The following is a 20,361-nucleotide window of genomic DNA, read 5'->3' as shown; positions in this document are numbered from 1 at the left end:
AGGAATAGCTGGAGGGGACTGGTAGCTGAATTCAGAGCCAATCTTTTTTGAGGGGTGGAAAGATGAAGTCATCCTGCTTTTTGTCTCAATCACCAGTTGGTTTAAGGCTGGATAGCTGGGGCCCATTTCTCTTCTAAATGTGAAGCTTCTCTTAGGAGCCATTAAAGCTGCATGTTAAGCATTTAGTAGTAGTGTAGGGCTTCTGGCAAAGTAAAGCTGGATGTATGTTCAGCCTCTGCTTATTAAAATGTATGTTGTAAAACAAGCTTCCAGGTAATTGGGATCCTATCTCTAATCTTGGAGCCTTCAGATATGTGGTACTATTGTATTCACTCTAAGAATTATGGTCATAGCCCATTAACCCTAGTCTACCACAGTGGAGTTCTACATAAAAAGCTAACACTCACTTGAATTCAACTTAATCTGTCAGCCTGAGAGAGTGTCATTCTCATTCACATGTAAAAAGGGGAAGAATTAGGGCATATTCTCCCCTTCTGCTCTGATAGTTTTGCATATAATTAAATGCAGTGTCCTTCACCTAAACTCCAGCATTCTTGTATAATCCATCTTGCAATCATAAAGTCTTTAAAAAAGGATCTTCTTGCTGCCAGTCATTGTTCTACTGTAAAGGATCAGTGCTGAGAGGTTTATTATCATCAATTTGGCCTTTTATGAGTCTTATTTTAAAGGGTCCCTGACTCTAGATTGGCCCAAAATTTAGCTTTTTGCAAGAATGTGTGTTTTGGGGTTTTTTTGCATCCTAGGAATGGAAACACGTTGAGTCGTCTTCTGTTTCTCTGGCTGAAAGATTCCTTGTAATTCATTTGTCTTTAGCTTAAACACTCTGGCATTGCTATGGGAGAAAGCTAGACAGTGTGTGTAAACAAATGGCCTCAGGTGTGAAAAGCTGATTGGATTTCTAAGCACTTTTCTTGTCCATCTATACTGTCTGAGCACCTTGCACCCTTCCATACATTTATCTTCAACATCCCTCGGAGGTAGGGAAGTTCCATTTCATAGTTCCTACTGCTCTCACTCAAGCCTAAGTGTCTAAATATGTTTTGAAGATCTGGGCTTAAGTGATAAGCAGTTCACAGCACAGCAGAGAATGAGGATCAGCTCTGATGCAAGCTGGTGTCCTGACCAGTGAGCCATTTCTGCTTTCCATCTCAGCTGTCTCTGGAAAAATAGGGAAAGGCTCTTGTGTGTTTTTTGTGGGGTTTTTTTCTGATTGATTTTTTTTTTTTTCCCTCCAAATCTTAGAAGCCTGGATCTCCCACTGGCCCAGAAATCAGGTAGTGACTCTCAGCTACCAGGAATTTTGGAGTAAATATAAATCAGCTTAATTCAACAGTACGATCTGCCTTGAGAACTCCACAAAGTAAGCTGGCTTTTGGGGATGGAGCTAGATTTAGATCCCTTTTTTTCAACCAACAAACACTGGGCTCACCCACAGCTCAGAGTTATTCCCTGCTAGGGTCTCCTGTACCCTGTGTCTGTCAGGGAAAGATTCAGTGCATAATAAATCGGCATGCATGTGCTGTTATAGTTGCATCAAAAATCTGGATCCCTGTTATTGGGGAAAAAAACTCCTACTGTGCGGAGGAAAATAAATCGCCTGCAGAGGGTTCATACCATGCTGTGAAGGATCTGAAACAGGGTATCCCAACACAGGCCTGCCTGTCCTAGATACAACCAGAGTGGCGATGCTTACAGTACTGAATGGTGAAGGCAAAAGACCCAAGCACAGGCCTCCACATGGGGGGAGTGGAGAAAGTGAATATCCTCTTGACACTGTAATTCATGAAACAGCAGATTGGAGGAGTAAGCACGAGTCTTGCACTTCAACTCCAGCCCTTCTGGTTTCTGACACTGGGTAGGTGACTTTCTCACTCTCTGAACCCAAGATTTCCTACTTGTATACTGGTGTTGATGATATTGCCTAGAGTGCAGGAAGAATTAATAAGCCTGAACCTTACTTTGACCTAGATGAATGATAAGGATTATTAATGTAGGATCTCCATGTCACGACTTGAAGTAGCCTTTCAAGCTAAATCACTTATTGGATAGCCCAGACTTTTGGGTGAGCTTTATAGTTTCTCTGCCAGCATGAACGTAGCCCTTGCTATTCGCTCATCTGCATAACGGGCCTCGTGCCTGAAGCAGGAGGTATCCCGCAGTGCTGCAGTTGAACGTGCTAGCCGGGAGGTTTCCACCCAGTGGTGCTTGTATTTGTGTCCTGACAGTATGCTGTGACATAAAGATGACCGTGTGCTGCCGATGCATGGACTGCATTAATTAGCTTGCTCTTTTACTGGCCAGCATGTCATCCCCACCCTGTCTCAGGTAAAGGGCCTGGCTCTGCCAGCCCCTCGCAGTCGCTTACCCGGTTTGTGCCCCAAGGCACCTGGCCTGTCCCCACACTTCTTCCCAGCGGCATTGTGGCCTCGCCAGGATGGGGACTGTGACATGGTGCTTAGGGCACCTGTCACTTGAAAAGGAGAGGCTGTCTGAGAAGCAGCCTGCATGGGGTAAGGGAGGGGAGGTGATTAGAGAGTCACCTGACCAGAAGGGGGTGGGGCTTAAGCTATATAAGCCCAGGACCTGAGCTGGTCGGGCAGTCTAGTCCTGAGCCCTGCAGGGCCAACCTAGAGAGGAGGACTTTAAACTAGGTTCACCGGGGGATGGAGACCAAAACCCCCAGCCTCTGCGGGCGCACGTCATTCATGCTTGCAGTCACCGCTGGAACTAGGAAATTCCATGACTACATATATGGCCACAAATTGGCAATTATGACTGGTCATAAACCATTGCTAGGATTATTCACCAAGAGTGGACCAACATCCCAAATCATTTCACCACGTATGCTTCATTGGTCTTTACTGTTAAATGAACAAGACAGCAAATTTCAACACTGCCTTGGAAGGCAATAGAAAATGCAAATGCATTGAATTGTTTCCCATTATCCTGTCCTGAATTCCCTCTTCCGCTCCGCTCTGAAGTTCTGATGCTAGAATCCTTATAGGCTGCACTAGGTCCTTGTCTCCTCTCCAGACAGATGACATTGCTGATATGATTGCTAAGGATCCAGTGTTAGCCCAAATGCTAAACTGGGTATGAAGGAGGTGGACTTCAGCAAAGGCTGCAGATGAGTTTAAGCCATTCATTATATGCCAACATGAATTTTCTGCCCTTCCTTCAGAGATGCCTCCTATGGGGTAACCAAGTGGTCATTCCCAATGCAGGTGTAACATGATTTCCTGATGCTCTCCATACGGGGCATCCAGGGATTGTTCATATTAAACTGCGTGCCAGAAGTTGCATCTGGCAGTCAATGTTAGATGCTGACAGTGGGCAAACAGTAAAGAGGTGTGGAGCATGCCAAACTACACGCCATGTACCAGCTAAGGCTCCAGTCCATCTGTGGGGTTTCTTCTGCACTTAAATTTTGCAGGCCCTTTCCAAGGCCAGATAGTCTTTACTATCACTGATTCTTTCTCCGGGTGGTTGGAAGTTGTTTGTGTTGCATCAATGACTCCATGCACTGTAATCCGAGTTTTATGGCAGCTGTTTGCATCTCATGGTTTTCTGGGTACCGTTGTGTCTGACAATGCTGCACAGTTCACTTGTGAAGGATTTAAGTTGTTTACAGAGAAGCAACTTATCTGTCACAGCACATCTGCCCCATTCCAGCTGTCATCAAATGGCTAAGTCAAGCGGATGGTCCAAACTGCTAAAGATGCATTGAAGCAAATCTTTGATGATGATTGGAACTGACGATCAGCTAATTTCTTACTATAACAGCATGTAACTGCGCACAGCTACAGGTTGCAGTCCTGCAGAACCACTAATGAACTGCCAGCTAAAAACTTGTCTGGATTGGCTTCTCTAAGATATGGTAGTTGAATACCGGACGAGGCAAGGAATGCAGTTATCCAAGAAACAGGATGTTTCTGCTGTAAGAATCTTTGAACCGGATCAGCCTGTGTACATCTTACGCTACACAACTGGGCCACAATGGGTGCCGGCATCTGTTCTTTGAGCTGCAGGGCCAGTATTATATAAGATGCAGACTCTAGATAGAAAGACACTTTGCAGACATGTATACCAGATGTGGGGTTGAGTCTCAGACCATGTGACCTCGGCAGCATCAGAACGTGTTGCACCACTAGAGGAACCAGTTCTGACGAGTCCATCAGTTGCTGTTTTAAATCTATCAACATTTCTAGTTGCTGAAGCTACTCTAGAAGAGCCGAAAGAGCCTGCTGATGTTGCCAGTGAAATATCTGTCGTCCCTGAAGTGGGCCACATGAGTCAGGTCACTGTCTCGCCCAAAGAATGTGAAGCTTTTACTTCAACACCGTTGTCACAACCAGGATACAATGATCTCTGCCTGACCTCTTGCCTTCCATGGGGAGGATCGATAAGATCTACTTGTGGTTGAGTAGTCACATGCTGCCACTTCTCCTAATTTCCTTTTAGCTTCTCCAGTACCAACCTCTCATGATTCCTATCCAAGTGATCTTCCTTTTTCTTGATGCAATGCAGTGTGGATATACCTGTGCTTCCAGGCACATCCCTGAAATAGAGCCCAGGGGTCCTGGCTCCCCACCTCCCCACCTTCTCCAGTCCACCAGACTCCACTGCCCTTTCAGAGCCAGGACAGAACCAGGCAGCCTGGCTCTCAGCACTAAACTACCAGGCACATTTCCTTCAGAGCTAGGACAGAGCCCAAGTAGCTTGGCTCCCAGACCCCAAATTTTTTACTCAAGGCTTCCCTCCCCAGGAACTAGGACAGAACCCAGGAGTCCTTGGATTGCAGCTGCATGCTACTTTAACCCACCTGATGCAATGCAGTGTGGATACCTGGCCTTCCTTAGCATTAACAAGCTAAGGAAATACAGAATAAATAAAAGTACTGTGAGGTAAATACATAGCTGGTTGGATCATCATACTCAGTGGGCACGCTTACATGTGTCCCTGTGGCACCTTTGTTACTGTACCGTTATTTAGTACTTCCTTTTGGAAGTACTAAATGACAGCGCAGTAACAGCCCGTACTGCGCTGTTGCCGGTGGCGCATGGTTATTTTAAGCCTCTACGTTGCCATAGCAATGCGCTATAATGAGGGAGCATATTGCTATGGCGATGTAGCTGTGGCATCTTGGTTTGTGCCCTCCAACACTACGTCACTGCAGACATGTAGATGCACCCAGTGAACTTAATGGGAAGAGGTTTCAAGTGAGGTTCCCCAGGAGCCTGTCCTGGGTCTGGTATTATTCAACATCTTCATTAATGGTTTGAATGATGGGATTGAGTGCACACTTAGCAAATTTGCAGATGACACTAAGTTGGGTGGAATTTGAGACACTATGGAGCGCCGGGCTAGGCTCCAGAGTGACCTGGATAGATAAGAGTCATGGTCCACAATCAACTAGATGAGATTCAACAAGGACAAATGCAAAGTCCTGCACTTAGGACAGAATAGCCATATACCCAAATACAGACCAGGGAATGACTGTTTTGGTTGCAGTGTTGCAGAGAAGGAACTGGGGCTTATAGCAGGCCATAAGCTGAATATGAGCCAACAACGTGCTCTTGTTGCAAAAAAATCAAGAATGCCCTGGGCTGTATTAACAGGAGTGTCACTTGCAAATCAAGCGAAGAGAAGACCGGAGAAGAGAAGACTTGGGGGGGACTTGATTGCAGCCTATAAGTATATCAAGGGCATACATCAGGTTTTGGGGGAGCATTTATTCACCAAGGCTTCTCAGGGGAGGACAAGAAATAATGGGCACAAGCTGATTGAAGATTGCTTCAGGTTAGAGAGAGCTTGTAAAGTAGTTTTTCCCTGAGTGCTGAGGGTTTGGAACAGGCTCCCCCCAGAAGTGGTACAGTCATCCACCCTGGCAATCTTCATAAAACGTCTTTACGCCCACCTTGCTGGGGTCATCTGATCCCAGTGGTCTTTCCTGCCCCCGTGCAGGGGGGCTGGACCCGATGATCTGTAAGGTCCCTTCCAGCCCCTAACTGCAACTATGGAAGTGATTCTCTTCACCTGGATGACTGTGCCTAGTTTTGGGCCCCCAAGACATATTTTGGGAGTGTTCATCGTTGCACCAAGATGTAGCCAGCTCTAGGTAGGACCTCCAGGGAAACATGCTGCAGTCAGGAGACCTCACTCCAGAGAAAGCTGCAGCCAGGTCTGGGGAGGAGAAGAGCACATCACCAAACACAAGAGCAGGCAGAATTGTATCCATTTCACTAAGGCCAGTAGATCAATTTTTCCTCTTGCAGCACCTGGCTACATGGCACAGCATTGAGGCAGAGGCCCCTGAGCTGGGCCATGGGTCTGAGCAGATCCCCCTCCCAGCCTGCCATAGTTTTCAAGCATGTACCTACTTCAGCTCTTGCTGACTTAGCATGGAGTCCTCTCTGGTAAGGGACACCTTCCAAGGGAAATCTTGAACTAGCCTGTTCATGCCAAGCCAGGGTCTTCAGCCTTATGTCCACAAGATTTACTGCCATTGAAATGACGATGATCAGACTGCTAAGGGCTCACCTTATCCAGGGGGAGACTGAACAGGCAAGGCTGCATTTGGAGAGGAAATGTTGTTGTCCTATATGGCCTTGGCTCATTTATCTTGCAACTGGTTTTGCTGCACATTCGCTGCTTCGCTGTAGTTCATGCAAAGCCTGTGTTTGTTTCCACCTGCCTTCAGAGGAAGTCTGGTTGTTTCTGAAGCAATAGAAAGCTGAGGTTTTGAATCATAATTGAATATTTATAAGACTATTAAATTCTCATTAATGACATCCCCTCTGGAGAGGCTAGAAGGGTAGCAGGAACTCATCAATGGAAGAGGCAGCACAAGTCACATAACTGCATCTGCACTTGAAGAGGGAGGCAAGGATTTTTTGGGTGATAGCTCGTATTGGACCAACTGCATGGTTGGGATAAAGTTAGACCAGCTTTCCAATGCAAGGCATTCTTTATCAGGTCAGGCAGAATGCAGAATACAATTCCTGAGGCCCCTGCCTTTTAGTTTCTTTTTTTAATTTATTCTTTTCTTTGACTTACCTCTGATTTCCTCCACCTAGTGACAGCCCAACTGCTGGCTTTCCATTTTTGTTCTTTTTTGTTTAGGCTGCCACCTTGTTTTATACTCCAGACACTCGGTGTCTAGTCCCAGAGACTCTGCCAGACTATAGCTCCCCATTCTGCAAGACGCTGCTCTCATATGCAGGAATCTGCTTTGCCAGGGTGTGGGGGAGGGAATCTGGGACCATATTTCTGTCAAGGAATATTTTGGTACATGATCTCCACAACTTATGGCCAAGATGATGTCAAGGGGCATTTGCTTAGTATCTGTATTTCTTCATATCTGATCTGACACGGTGCTTGGTGACTGTGGGAGTAGCCTTTCCCTGCCAGAGATGCAATGCAGCTTGAAACATAAAGAAACAAGGACAGATGGAACTTGGGTTTTTAAGTGAATCTGATATCTCTTTGGCTTTCAAGGTCACCTGTGGTGTTGACTGTTCATGGGATGATGTTTAGTAGGAAAGTGCAGGTAGGCAGGGACGAAGGTGGTAAAACAACGGGTGTTCTTGTGCCCACTGGACAAATGCCAGAAGCCTAGGTAGTGTCACCTGCTTCATTAAAATGGCCATTTTGATGGGTGAGGCGCATTCCCTTGGAAAGTTCGCAGAGCTTGCTTCAGGAGGGTGAGCAGCACTGCTGCATTTAGCTACAGCAGCATTTCCATGCATTACAGCTGGCTGGGCATGGCTTGCTTTGGTTTTCAGGAAGGACAGATACACTGGTACATGATACACTGTCCACAAAAAGGTCCCTTAGTCTTTGCTGTTTGTGCGCAGTGTGAATAAGCTGTCTCCTGTACACACAGAAGTCTGATATGGTCTTGTTCATAGGTGCAGTTCACTGTGCTTTGGCTTGTTCTGTGTGGTGTGACAGATGCATGCAGCTACAGTGTGGGCTGTAGTCTGGCTTCACCCAGGGACCGTACATGACTAGAGTTTTCTTCTTTTTTCCAATTTCCCAATAAACTGTCCACCTACTTCTAATGCAGTATTACTTGTCCCCTGAGAATTTGATCTGATCTTTGCAGAGCTTCATCCCAGGACTGATGGTAATCTTTTGCAGTGATTGCAGTAACTGCAGCCCCAGTCTTCATTTTGAGTGCAATGATTCTGCTATTAAGAGCTATATTTGTGTACCAAACCATTGATTCTTTTATTGAGGATATTTTTGCTAGTAGCATAGGGTCATCGGCATCTGATGCCATGTCCCCCTTCCTGAATTATTTCCATGACCCTGGATGATCTGCACTGCCTTGCAAAATGTCCTTTCTTGTGGCATCTCCTGTCTTCTGTATTTATTGCTGGACATTGCTGCTGATTGGGGCTTGATGCTTTGCCAAGTCTGCCATACCTTTAAGTGCTTTCATTGTTAAAGTTCCTTGATTGTTTTTGCCTCACTGTTGCTCTCTTTATATTATCTCTTGGATGTGAGTCTCTTCCCCTCTTAGATCTTGTCTCTTTATTGTATCAATGTTATCTGATGATGTTTTAGGTACACTGTTCGCTTGTAAGTCCTACTGCTGTTTTTTTATTGTTTCTTCCATCTTAACTTTTGTTCTGGCTTTTGCCGGGGTGAATTCTGGATCTAATAACAGTTGTGCTTAATACACTGGCATCTCTGATGCCTCCAGCCATCCTGCCTCTTAGGAATTCTTCTTTCAAAACTCGATAATTGCAGTGTTCAGCAAAAGCGTGAACTGCAGTAATACAAGAGTCAGCTCTTTCCCCTGGTTCCTGGTATCTCATATTAAATCTGGCCTTTTTGTCTATAATAATATTTCTTTTCCCTATAAAATGGGCCTCAAAAGCCTGGTTCACTTTTTTAATAGTCTTTCTTTTCCTCCTCAGTGAGGGGGAGGGCACACAGAATATCACCCGCAGCTTCTCCCACTGCAATGATGAGGGCATTTCCTTGGTATTCCTGTAGCTGCCTAATTCTGCTCAGTCCTTCTAATCCAGCAAGGCCAGCTGCCTGCCTTCCCATAGTCAGACTTGTCTAGCAGAGCCATCTGTGTTACGGCCTCCATAGCTGCACTGGACTTTCATCCCTGTCTCCTCCCTGACTGCCTGCAAGTGCACTCCTCTTTCTCTTTCTTACTCTGCTGATATTAGGACCAACTTCTAGCCAAATAGACAGAATGGGCAGAGAGAAACGGCAATTGGAATGCAACATGCCCTCCAGTTCTCATCTGACACTATGCCAGTGTTATAAGAGTTGAACTCCCAGAGAAGCCAACCTTATGATTTGGGATCAGACCTTTGGCACTGCTGGAAGCAGAGGTTTATGCCCCAGCCTTCCCCAGGTTCACGATGCAGGAAACTTTGTGGGTGAATCTCCCTTTATCTTTCTCAGATGTTCCCGTTGAAGGGTCAGAGGATTTGTGTTCCCTATAGACGTGTATAAAACCTTGACTGGCCAAGGGACTATTGGCCAATGTCTGCAAGCCTGGAATTTGCAAACTCAGGTGGTACAACCTGAAAGCCTTAATGGGTGGGTAAAACTCCCAAGCATCTAGGAGGCTTTTGTCAGCTGGCTAGAGCTGTAGCTGTGGCTTGAATTGTTGTGTGTGATCCCTTGGGTTGAATGGCACAATCTCACCTGACCCGGTGGAGCAGACATAGAGCCATTCCTGAAGGTTAGCAGGTTGTGGACATTGCACGACCAGTTTCCTCCGGGAAAGCAACCCATTGAATGTGCTGTTCCCACTGGGGATTTCTATAGAAAGGATTGGCATCCCTCAAAGCCCTGTTCCCTATGGCCGGGGCTTGCCCTTCTCTCCTTATAGAGCAGGGCTGACTGTCACTGTGTCCATGGTAACTCAGACCCATACAAGCATCAGGTGTACACTCAAGACTCAGCGTTCAGATCTTTTCCTGTGAAAATACCACGTTGTCATGTTGTGACTATGTCTGAGTGAAGCTGTAACCATGATGGTTCAGGAAACATGTGAGAGACAAGGATTTTTGTAGGTGATATCATTCAAAAACTTGTCTCAGTCATATAGTTGATCCAATAAAGGTGTCAGCCACAAAAATCCTTGACTCGTGCATTATCTTCTTCTATCATATAGTGGAACTGAAATCCTAAAATGCCTGTGGAGATGTTCTCCATGAAGCAGCTCCTGTATCTTCCTACCTTTCCCAACTGCATCACTTGATAGTCTGGAAATTCTGGGTCAGTGGCCAGTCTTCTGTTACCCCATTCCTGACATAGAGGGGCTCCAAGGCACCTTTTGAACTTCACAGTTATACTAATAACATCGTGTTAAACTCTCTAGGCAAGAACAACTCAGAATCCTGGTCGGGCAATAACAAGACCAGCTGAGACGAGTCTCTGCAAAAGGCGTTACATCTTTTAGCGGTAAACAGCTTTTCCAATCCTGCATTCCAGCAATGGCCCATGCGGTAAGAAAGCAGTCTGAACTGGCCTTTCATGTGCAGGTTGGCATGTCTTTACAGGGCATCTCATCTTAAAGTGGGAATTTAATTAACTTGATGCCACTCAGATTCCTCTGGCCTCTTCATGAAGTCATGGGAGAAGGGCCCAGGCTGGGCTGTGCCAATGCTCCTGCTGGGACCAAAGCTAGAGGCACCTGGCTCAAGGGTCTTGCCCCTCCACTCAGGGTCAGACCAATGCCATATTTGGGGTCAGGAAGGAATTTCCCCGCCTTGGTCAGATTAGTATGGACTAGGGGTTTTTGCCTTCCTCTGTAGTGGGGCGCTTGGCCTCTACCCAAGATCTCTTGAGTGTATATTGACAATGTTTCATAGATTCAGGATGGTGGCTGCCATGGTTCCTCTGCTTTATCTGTGGCTGGCTTGGGTGTTAGGTCTCTGTTGTGTCAGGGCTCATGGTCGTCTTATGTGGAGTTTAGATTATGGATTGTATAGGGTGGCTTGGATAGGAATGATCCTGCCTCAGGTAGGGCTTTGGACTAGATGACCTCTGGAAGTCCCTTCCAACCCGACCGACCTCTCTATGAGTCTATGATGTTGTTTTCTATTATTCATCTTAAATTACTTGTGAATGTTTATTTTCATGGGGGGAACTGAGAATATATCTAAAATACTTTAAAAATGTTTTCTCTATTTTACTTCCAGATTCCAGGCAAGAACTGTGTGGCTTTATGCATCATCCCAAAACTCTTGGCTTTAGTTAGTCTCCTTTTCAGCTACCCAAGTGTGCTCTTACAATAACTGCTTCATGCAGCCTCAGACCTGTACAAAAAGTGTCTCCAGACCTACATGCAGTGGTGACTTCAAGGACTGGGGTGATTTATAGAGATGGGAACTTTGTGTAAAGGAAAAGTGGCCATCCTCACACAGGCTGCATGAGCTCTGGAGGCAGCTCCGTCACTTCTGCCCTCAGATTAGGTTTGTGTTACTCACCAGCAATGTCTCTTGGTGCTTAGGAGCCCCACAGCTAGGACTCACAGGAGACCATGGGCACATGGCCAGGGAAAGGACCCTGAGCAGGAATTGATAACAGCTGTGTGAGGTTTTGGGGGCCTCACGCTGGAACAGGGACCAGGAACTGGATGGCTGGATGGAAGTGCTGGTTAGCAACAGAGTCAGCAGCCTTGACTGCGCCTATCTGAGAGCTGTGTTAGCGCTCACCCAGACACATCTCTGGGCACTGCCAGGGCGCCAGTCATAGAAATTGTAGAATACCAGTCACTGGGGATCAGGCTGTGGCTATGGCATTGTGTTGGTTTTAATCAAATGAGTCATTGTCTTCCTCACTGACACTATGTCATGATATCTTTCACTGCAGGCATTGAAGAAAATCTTTGGGGCTGTATGCCAGCAGTTCCTGTGCCCCACTAGCAAAGCAGAAATGGGATCCCCAAACCCCAGCTCCCTTCCAGGTAAGACATGAGAACGGTGGAACCCCAGTGGTCGCTTGGTCGCAGAGCTCTGCCTCCTTTTTGCACCTTGGGAAATCTTCCCCACTGAACTGGGGCTTTGTGTGGGCATTGCTTACCCCTGCCCATGGGGACAGCTCACATTGCTTGCGGTTGGATTTTCAACACGACCCAGTTGTCAGCGTCCTGGGGACAGCAACCCATGAGGTCGACTCTGTCTTCCTGATAGGACGTTTCTGACTCTTGGGCCTCTGCTGATGTTAGTCAGGACCAACTTTTATCCAGCTGGGTTGGAAGACCAGGTGAAGAAGGCTATGATGAGTTGATGCCATGCATGTCAGCAAGGCTGTGCTCAGACTATTTGTTAAGGGGATTGAAAAGCTATTCTATCCCGACTTTTTCCAGATACACACCCCTGGCCTGAAAGATGCGGATCCACATCTTTCCTAGACAGTGAAAGCATCAGCTTGGCAAGTCAGCCATAGCGAGAACAGCAGACCATATGCATACGGCTCCTTCTGTGTATCCACTGAATGATTCTGCGTGGGTGGGGAAAGAAGCACTCGGGGTTGAAATTGGACCTAAAGGGTCAGCTCGTCATCTGGGAAGAAGGACTGTTGCTCAGCTGGCATCATGCTGATTTAAAACAGAGCTGAAGGTTTGGCCCTGACTCTATTAGCTTGGAGGCAAAACATTTTTTTCATTTTTAAATTTGTTTTTAAGAGCACTGGAAGGGGAGGAGTAAAATGTGTTTTGAGAGCTGCAAGCAGGCAAAACAATGAAATTGCTGCTTTCGGCAGTCTCCCCTCCCCACCCCCCTTCCTTTTTCTGTGCCTAAAACTAACAGCAGCAACAAAACCTTCATTTCTTATGTTATGATATGATTCATGATGCAGGCTGTTATTGCCTTATTAAAAAATAAAACACTGATGGGGGGAGGGGGATGAGGGGGAAAGCCTAAGCCCCTAAAATGGAACATCTGCAGATGATTAAACTGATGATTAAACTGTGGTGGGTTCTGGAAAGAAAAGAACAGTGGGGCTGTGGTGTGACAGATAAGATTCCTCTCCATAAAGGACTTAAATTTTTCAGAAGTGAATTGTGCAGCATTGTCAGAAACAATGGTATCTGGAAGACCATGATTGGCAAACAGCTGCCATAAAACTTGGATTACAGTGCATGGAGTCACTGATTCAATAGAAACAACTTCCAAGCACTTGGAGAAAGAATCAATGATAATATAGAATAACGCCTTGGAAATGGCCTGCAAAATCTATGTGCAGATGAGACCATGGTGTCCTGGTCACTTCCCAAGGCTGGACTGGAGCCTTAGCTGGTACATGGCGTGTAGCTTGTTATGCTTTAGTCCTCTTCACTGTTTGCCCACTGTCAGCATCTAACTTTGGCTGCCAGGTGTAACTTCTGGCAAGTGCTTTCATGTGAACACAATCCCTGGATGTCCTGTATGGAGAGCATCGGGAAATCATGTTACACCTGCATTGGGAATGACCACTTGGTTACCCCATAGAAGGCATCTCTGAAGGGCAGAAAGCTCATGCTGATATATAATGAATGGCTTACATTAATTTGTGACCCTAGCTGAAGGCCACCTCCTCCAGACCCAGTTTAGCACTGGATCCTTAGCAGTCGTATCAGCAATGTCAGCTGCCTGGAGAGGAGGCAAGGACAAGGATTCTAGCATCAAAACTTCAAGGAGTGGAGGAAGAGGGAATTCAGGACAGGATAGTGGGAAACAACTCAATGGATCAGCATTTGCTATGGTCTTCCAAGGGTGGTGTTGAAATTCACTGTCACGTGTATTTAACAATGAAGAGCAATGATTCTAGGGCTGTGCGAGGCTGTGCTTTGGATCTGGAGAAGCTTCAGATGCTTCGGTGTCTGAAGCAGCATGTCTGGATCAAAGTGCTGGCTTCTTTAGGCTTTCCAAAGTGGTTTGGAGCTTCCGAACCACTTCGGAAAAGCTTTGGAGGTGCTTCGGAGATCCAGCCATAGGGTAAAATGGGGAATCAATGAAATATCTATAACTTTGTTGTTCTGTATCTAACTTGCAGGGGTGGTAGCCTCTGCCGAGAGCATGAAGCCTGCCAAATTTAAAAAAGATCGGTGCAGGGGTTTGGGGGAAACTGCACCCCAAATTCTTGAAAGCAAAACTCATGTCACCTGTATGTGTTACATCACAGTGGGGTCAAAACTGCAGGGGTGGTAGCCCCTTGTGAGGCCACAAAGGCTGCCAAGTTTCAAGGAGATGGGTGCAGGGGTTTGAGAGAAACTGCACCTCAAGCTGCTGACAGGCAAAACTCGTGACACAGATGACCCTGTGTGTGTTAAGGCACAGCGGGCTGAAAACTGCAGGGGTGGTAGCCCCTGCTGAGGCCACAAACCCTGCCAAGTTTCAAGAAGACTCACCCATGTCATGAGTTTTGCTTGTGTGTGGGGAGATGGGGGAGTCCTAGCCTGACCTCTCAAGATGCCTGGGGACCCCAGGCCTTGCTGCCCATTGCAGAGAGTATTTCAGGTTGTTCAGCCAGGACAGGGCGCTGAGATGTTGAACAGGCCAAACCTCCCTGGCCCAGTGAGCTGCCTTTGCTGTCAGGGTGGGAGCCCCAAGGGTCAAGAGCTCTTTTGAGCTCTGTGACTGTAGCTGTGGTAAGTGGTAGAGAAGTGAAGAGCCAGAGTCCTCCCAAGGCACCTGGGCACAGGCTGAACAGAGCTCTCCTGGGACCAGCGATACCACTGCCTATTGCTAGCCAAGGGCTGTGGGTGGGAGCCCCAGCAGCTCGGTGCTGGGTCAGTGCAGGGTTTGAAGGGACCTGCTGGGTCCCTGCTGATTCACAGAACTGCTTGCAGGCTGCTGGGGGAAGGTGTCCCAGGGGGTTTCTGCTGAGCATTTCTTCTCCATCTGTAGCTCCCCCAGTTGCATGTATCAGGAGGATCTGGGAGTCCAACTGGCTCCCCAGCCTCCTCCTGGCAGCCCCAGGCCCAACCAGAGATGTGTCTTCATGCAGGCCCCTCCTGGAGATGCTACCATGCCACCAGGAAGAAGAGGATGGCATGGGGGCAGGCCAGGTGTCTTGGGGCAGCCAGGTGAGTGGCTGGGAGCGTCTGGCAGAGCCTTGCTCTGCACCTGGGACAGAGTGGGGATGACCTGCTGGCCAAGAGGTGACCAGAGGATGCTGGAGCCCTTCCCACCTCTGCCTCTCCATGACCCGGTTAGGGCCCCTGCAGAAATCTTTCTGCAATGAGTAGCAGTGCCCTGGTTCCCCAGGTGTCCTGAGAGGTCAGGCTGGGACTCCTGTGGTTTCTGCCTCAGCATCTCCTTACACTCAAGCCCCTGGGGTCTGTGTGTTAGAGAAGGGGAAACAGGCATGGGATGTGAATTGCTTTGCCCACAGGCACCTGGTTTTTGTAGGTGTGCCTTGAGGGGGGGGTGCTCTGGGGAGGAGCCTGGGGGTGCAAAAGTAGCCATCAGATGGGATGTGTGCATGTGATTTGGTGCATTGTGTGTATGTATGTGTGAGTCTGTGCTGGTGGCTGGCATGTATGTGTGGGACTGTCACAAGCAGGCACTTGTTGCTCCCTGTGCTGACTCCCTCTTTCTTTCCTCCCACACCAGCTCCACCTCCACTGGTCTTGCCCCCAGGGCAGGGGAGGGCTATGTTCAGGGGCTGGGGTTGCTAGGTGGGGTCCCTACGAGGCTCCCTGCCCAATGCCCATGCTAGTGGAGTCTGGACAAGGAAGCAACAGATGCTTTGCACCAGGACCAGAAGTTCTGAGAGACGGTGCCGAAGGAGCTGTGCTGCCAGCAGCTGAACACACACTTTGGCTTCAATCTGTGGTGCCGTGTCCACTTGATCACCAGGTAACCAGTGTCTGGGCATGGTAACGTGGAGGAGCCTGCGGACCCCGAGGTTGTGAATCTCATTCACCACACAGCATTGGAGTCAACCAAGAAATACTCAGAGCCAGGAAGTTCGCTGGACCCCCACACTCTTGATCAGCATAGATCACACTGACTTCAGGCTCCACTTCCCATGCCACAAGAGCAAGATCACCAAAGATGTGGAAGTTGTGTGGCGCCTGAGGGAACAGAGCGAGAACATGCACTATACTGGGTGGTGGTACCAGCACTGCTCTGCTGGGCAGGTGGGTATATGTACTTGCTGCTCCAGCCCAACATCGCTGTAGTGCCCTGTGTGCCTGTGTGGTGGGGCAGTGTATGTGTAGTGCATGCACATGTGGGCGACAGCATGCACATGTGCATGTGAGCCTGTGCTGGTCACTGCCATCTGTGTGCATGTATGTGAGCTGTGTCCCCAGCAGGCACTCTCTGCTTCCTGTGCCAACTCCCCCATCCTTCCCTCCCACAAGTTCTCACCCTTGAGAGGGTGCATCCCAGAGAGACACTCAACTATTCATCTGGGGAATCCATCTGCTTCCAGGCAGCTGCTTTTGCCAACTGAAAGGGATGGTCTGTGATTGCTGCAGCCCAGAGGCTCATCAGTGCGGCTCAGACAATTGGCTTGGCAGCACCATGATACCGGAGGCTGCATGGAAGCAAAGTGCAGTGGGAATTCTCTGGGTTGCACGGAGGAGCCCTGATGGCCTCTCTGCTCCCAGGCTTGGAGCGCTCCTGCTGCCAGCACCAAGCAGGAGACAGGAAGGAAGAGTCATGAGTTCAACTCCAAATGACCCATGATGCAGCCCAGTGAGAAGCAGAAGAAAATATCCAAATCAGCCGCTCCTGTGTCCAGCTAATGACACCGAACAAGGAAGAAATTGATTACAGGATTGAACACCAGCTTCTTGCTGCTATAAGCAATGACCCCCCGCTGCTGGCACTCATAAGGGCACTTGTAAGGGCACTCCCAACCTACAAGAAGGACAATGCTGGGGGCTATGGGAGAGCACTGCTATCGTGGTACCAGCAGGAGGCAGTGGCAGCGTGTGGCCCATGTGCAGATCCCTGTGCACAATGGAAATGTAGAGCAAGGACACAGGAGCACAGACAATGGGGCAGTGTCCTGCTCCCTTCTGCTGCCTGACCCTCGGGCTTCTGCTGTCACCAGCACTCCCTGAGCTGCACCAAAGTGAGAAACACATGGGACTGAGGGGATTGGGCCAGTTATCCTGTGTCCGTCTGCTTCTGCCCCTCTGTGCCCCTCAGGTCTGCTGTGTCCTGTGGCCTGCATCCCTGGGAGGCAGGGATCCTTTTGCTCTGGCTGGCACAGCTTCCAGAATGCAGGAGCACCATGGCTAGCTCCAGCTTGGGGTCATTAAGGCAACATGAATCTCCTAATAATAATATATAATGACGGGGAGGATTCAGCCTCTGCGTCTTCTTCAGCTCCTCCCCAGGATTCCTGAGAGACCACGGAGGCCATGTGCTGGGAGAAAAGAAGTCTTGGGATGAGACTGCCTTGGAGGGTATCCTCTCTGGTGACCTGTGTCATGGATTGATAGCAAAGTGGATGGGAGAAGCTCACTGAGCTAAGAGGTATGTGCTTTAGTGAGAAGAATACACTGACCCCTGGGTTGGAAGGTCAAAATGTCAAATCGTCAGGCATTAAAGTTTTGGTCTGGAACCAGTTTGACTGATTTGATGAGACTCATTTGATGAGAATGACCAGGAGATCCAAGAGTTGATCGACCACAAGTGTAAAGCCTTTTGTGCTTGGCAGAATGACACCAAAAGAAATTGAGTCACTATCCAAGGCAGAGGTCCAAAGAAGGACCCATGATATGAAGAATGGATGGTGGGAACACAAGGTGAAGGAGATTAAACATCTGGCTGACATCCACAATATGCATGGTTTTTTCAATGCCACCAAAGCCATTTACGGTCCATGCACTCAGGAACCAACCCCCTTGAGACCTACAGATGGAGGAGCGCTGGTCAAGGAAAGGGGAGCCACTAATGCCCATTTGAAGGAGCATTTTGAAGACCTTCTCAATCAAGATTCTTTTGTTGATGAAAGTGTTTTCAATTCCTCTAAGTACCTGGCTTTTCAATCCTTGCTTTTCCTTTATAAGTAGTTAAACCATCAGGATTGCTATTAGTTCATCCTTTGGGGTAGTTTCAGCAGAGAGGCAGGGCAGGGTGTGGGAAGCCTGCCTGGCTGGAGATGTTTGGATGCCTCTGGTTTTTAGGACTCTCAAGGTGCTTCGTTCTCCTAGCATAAAATTCACTTGGATAGAATGGGGGGAGAGAGAAGAAAACAGCTTATAAAGCAAGGGCAGGCAATTATTGCAGGTGGGGGGCTGCTTATTGAGTTTTGGCAAGCTGTTGAGGGCCGCATGGGAAGCAGCGCCCCTTGACAGGTGCCCTGCCCCCTGGTCACCGTCTTGTGACCAGAAGTCCTGCCACCTAACCCCTGACCTTTGCCATCCAAAGTCCCTCCCCTTGTTCTTGGAAGTACTCCTTTCAGCAAGGGGTTTTGCCATCTCAGAACCAGAAAAATACCAAATTATATTCTAAAAACCAAACATCTCCAGCATTCATTGATTTGATTTCAAAAAATATTTTTGCCCTGATTTACATGTGTTTGTGTAGTGTACACAGAGGTGATTGAACAATAGCTTAAAATGAAGTCTTACTCTTGTATATCATGGTGATGTGTATGGGTTTGTGGGGGCTATGGGTGCGTGGGTATGTGGGGTGGGTGCAGGGGTCTGTGTGTATGGCAGTGCAAGGGGGTGTGTGGGTGCATGTGTATGATGGGGTATGTGTGTGGGACTCACCCTATGAATACATACACATGCACACATACTGCCCCTGCCTGCATACACTCTGCCCCTGCCTGCACACACACACACGTACTGGTGGAGGCCCATGCTCCCTGGTCCAGCGATGCAGCCGAGAGCCACATCGTGCCAGAGCAGGGCATGGGCAGGAAAATAGTGAAATGGCTGGGGGTGGGACGGGGCTGGGCTGCTCAGTTCAGCTGAGGGATCCCCCTAGGTCCTACTGCCCCCGTCTCCTGTCAGCTTTGACAGGCAGCCAGGAGCAAATAAATGTTAATTTACTCATTTTGGGGGGCCCCGCAGGCTCGATAGAATGGCCTGGTGGGTCACATCCAGCCCATGGATCATATTTTGCCTGTCCCTATTATAAAGGATGCATGAAAGGTTCTGTCTAGGGAAGTGATTCTCACCCAGGGTGCCACACTATCCTGGGGTGCCTTGAAACCTCTGGAGGGGTGCTATGGAATGGCATGCAAAGTTTACACTGTTAGATGTGAAAATGTGATTCACATGATAAACCCAGACATTTCCAATAGAAATCCCCAGTGTTATAAACGTTCTGCCCTGCTGTGGCTTTTCTGAGTTCTTGAATTGCTCTAGTATTGTTATAAAGAATGAGTGAAAATTAAGAGCTAGCAGTTTTTGAGGGGTGTCTTGAATCTAAAGATCAAGAGATTTTGGTCTAGAGATTTCTGCAGTTGGAGAGACATGCGGTACCCAGCCACTGTGGGGCTGGCTTGTGAAATGGCTCCGCAAGCTTGGTGTACAGCCATCCTCTGCTCAGCCCACGAGGGGGCGCTGTTAATCCACTTGAGTGCATTAATTGTGCAGGGTGCAAGGGCTACAGGCAGGAGCAGGGAAAACGGTGCTGTGCACAATGGGGTGAGCAGAGCAAGAGGCCACAGGGAAACTGCAAGTGGAATCAGCCATAAACAGTTGAAGATGGTTGTCACACCAGACGACAAAAGCCAACATATTTAATGATTTCTTTGCCTCTGTCTTCCTCAGTAAGGACCAGAACTGCCACCTCCCTGCTAGGCCCCCATCGGGCCCCGAGGGAGGCACACTTGAGCCCAGGGTAAGTGAGGATCTAGTTAGGGAGCTGCTGGAGGGGCTGGACGTTTTTAAGTCAGCCGGTCCGGATGATCTCCACCCTAGAGTTCTAAAGGAACTGGCCGGGGTCATTGCGAGTCCCCTGGCACAGCTTTATGAGCACTCGTGGTGCTCTGGAGAGGTGCCGGAGGACTGGAAGAGGGCCAACGTGGTTCCCATCTTCAGAAAGGGGAGGAAGGAGGACCTGGGAAACTATAGGCCAGTCAGTCTTACCTCGATCCTGGGCAAGCTGTTCGAGAAAATTATTCTGGCACACATCCAGGAGGGGCCAGCAGGGAAATGCATGCTCAGGGGCAACCAGCACGGGTTCATCAGTGGCAGATCATGTCAGACCAACCTGGTGGCCTTCTACGATCAGGTCACTAAATTATTGGATGCAGGGGTAGCAGTGGATATAGTCTTCCTGGACTTCCGGAAGGCTTTCAACACTGTCTCTCACCCCGTTCTCATTAGGAAACTGGAGGACTGTGGCGTAGACACCCACACAGTCCAATGGGTCGCCAACTGGCTAGAGAGCCGCA

General features: G+C 48.4%; 1 protein-coding gene across 1 annotated transcript in view; it reads left to right on the top strand.

Moving 5' to 3' along the window:
• The window catches only part of PPIL1 (peptidylprolyl isomerase like 1), a 25,230-nt gene extending 13,265 nt beyond the window's left edge, over positions 1-11,965 (top strand). The window contains exon 5 of the mRNA XM_006034368.2: positions 11,875-11,965. Within this exon, the coding sequence (XP_006034430.1) occupies positions 11,875-11,927 (53 nt within the window). The 3' untranslated portion in view covers positions 11,928-11,965. The remainder of the gene's footprint in view (positions 1-11,874) is intronic.
• Positions 11,966-20,361: the final 8,396 nt, after the last annotated feature.

The sequence above is a fragment of the Alligator sinensis genome, unplaced genomic scaffold (genome assembly GCF_000455745.1).
Source record: "Alligator sinensis unplaced genomic scaffold, ASM45574v1 scaffold872_5, whole genome shotgun sequence".
NCBI lineage: Eukaryota > Metazoa > Chordata > Crocodylia > Alligatoridae > Alligator > Alligator sinensis.
This window is presented reverse-complemented; position numbering and strand designations above follow the sequence as displayed.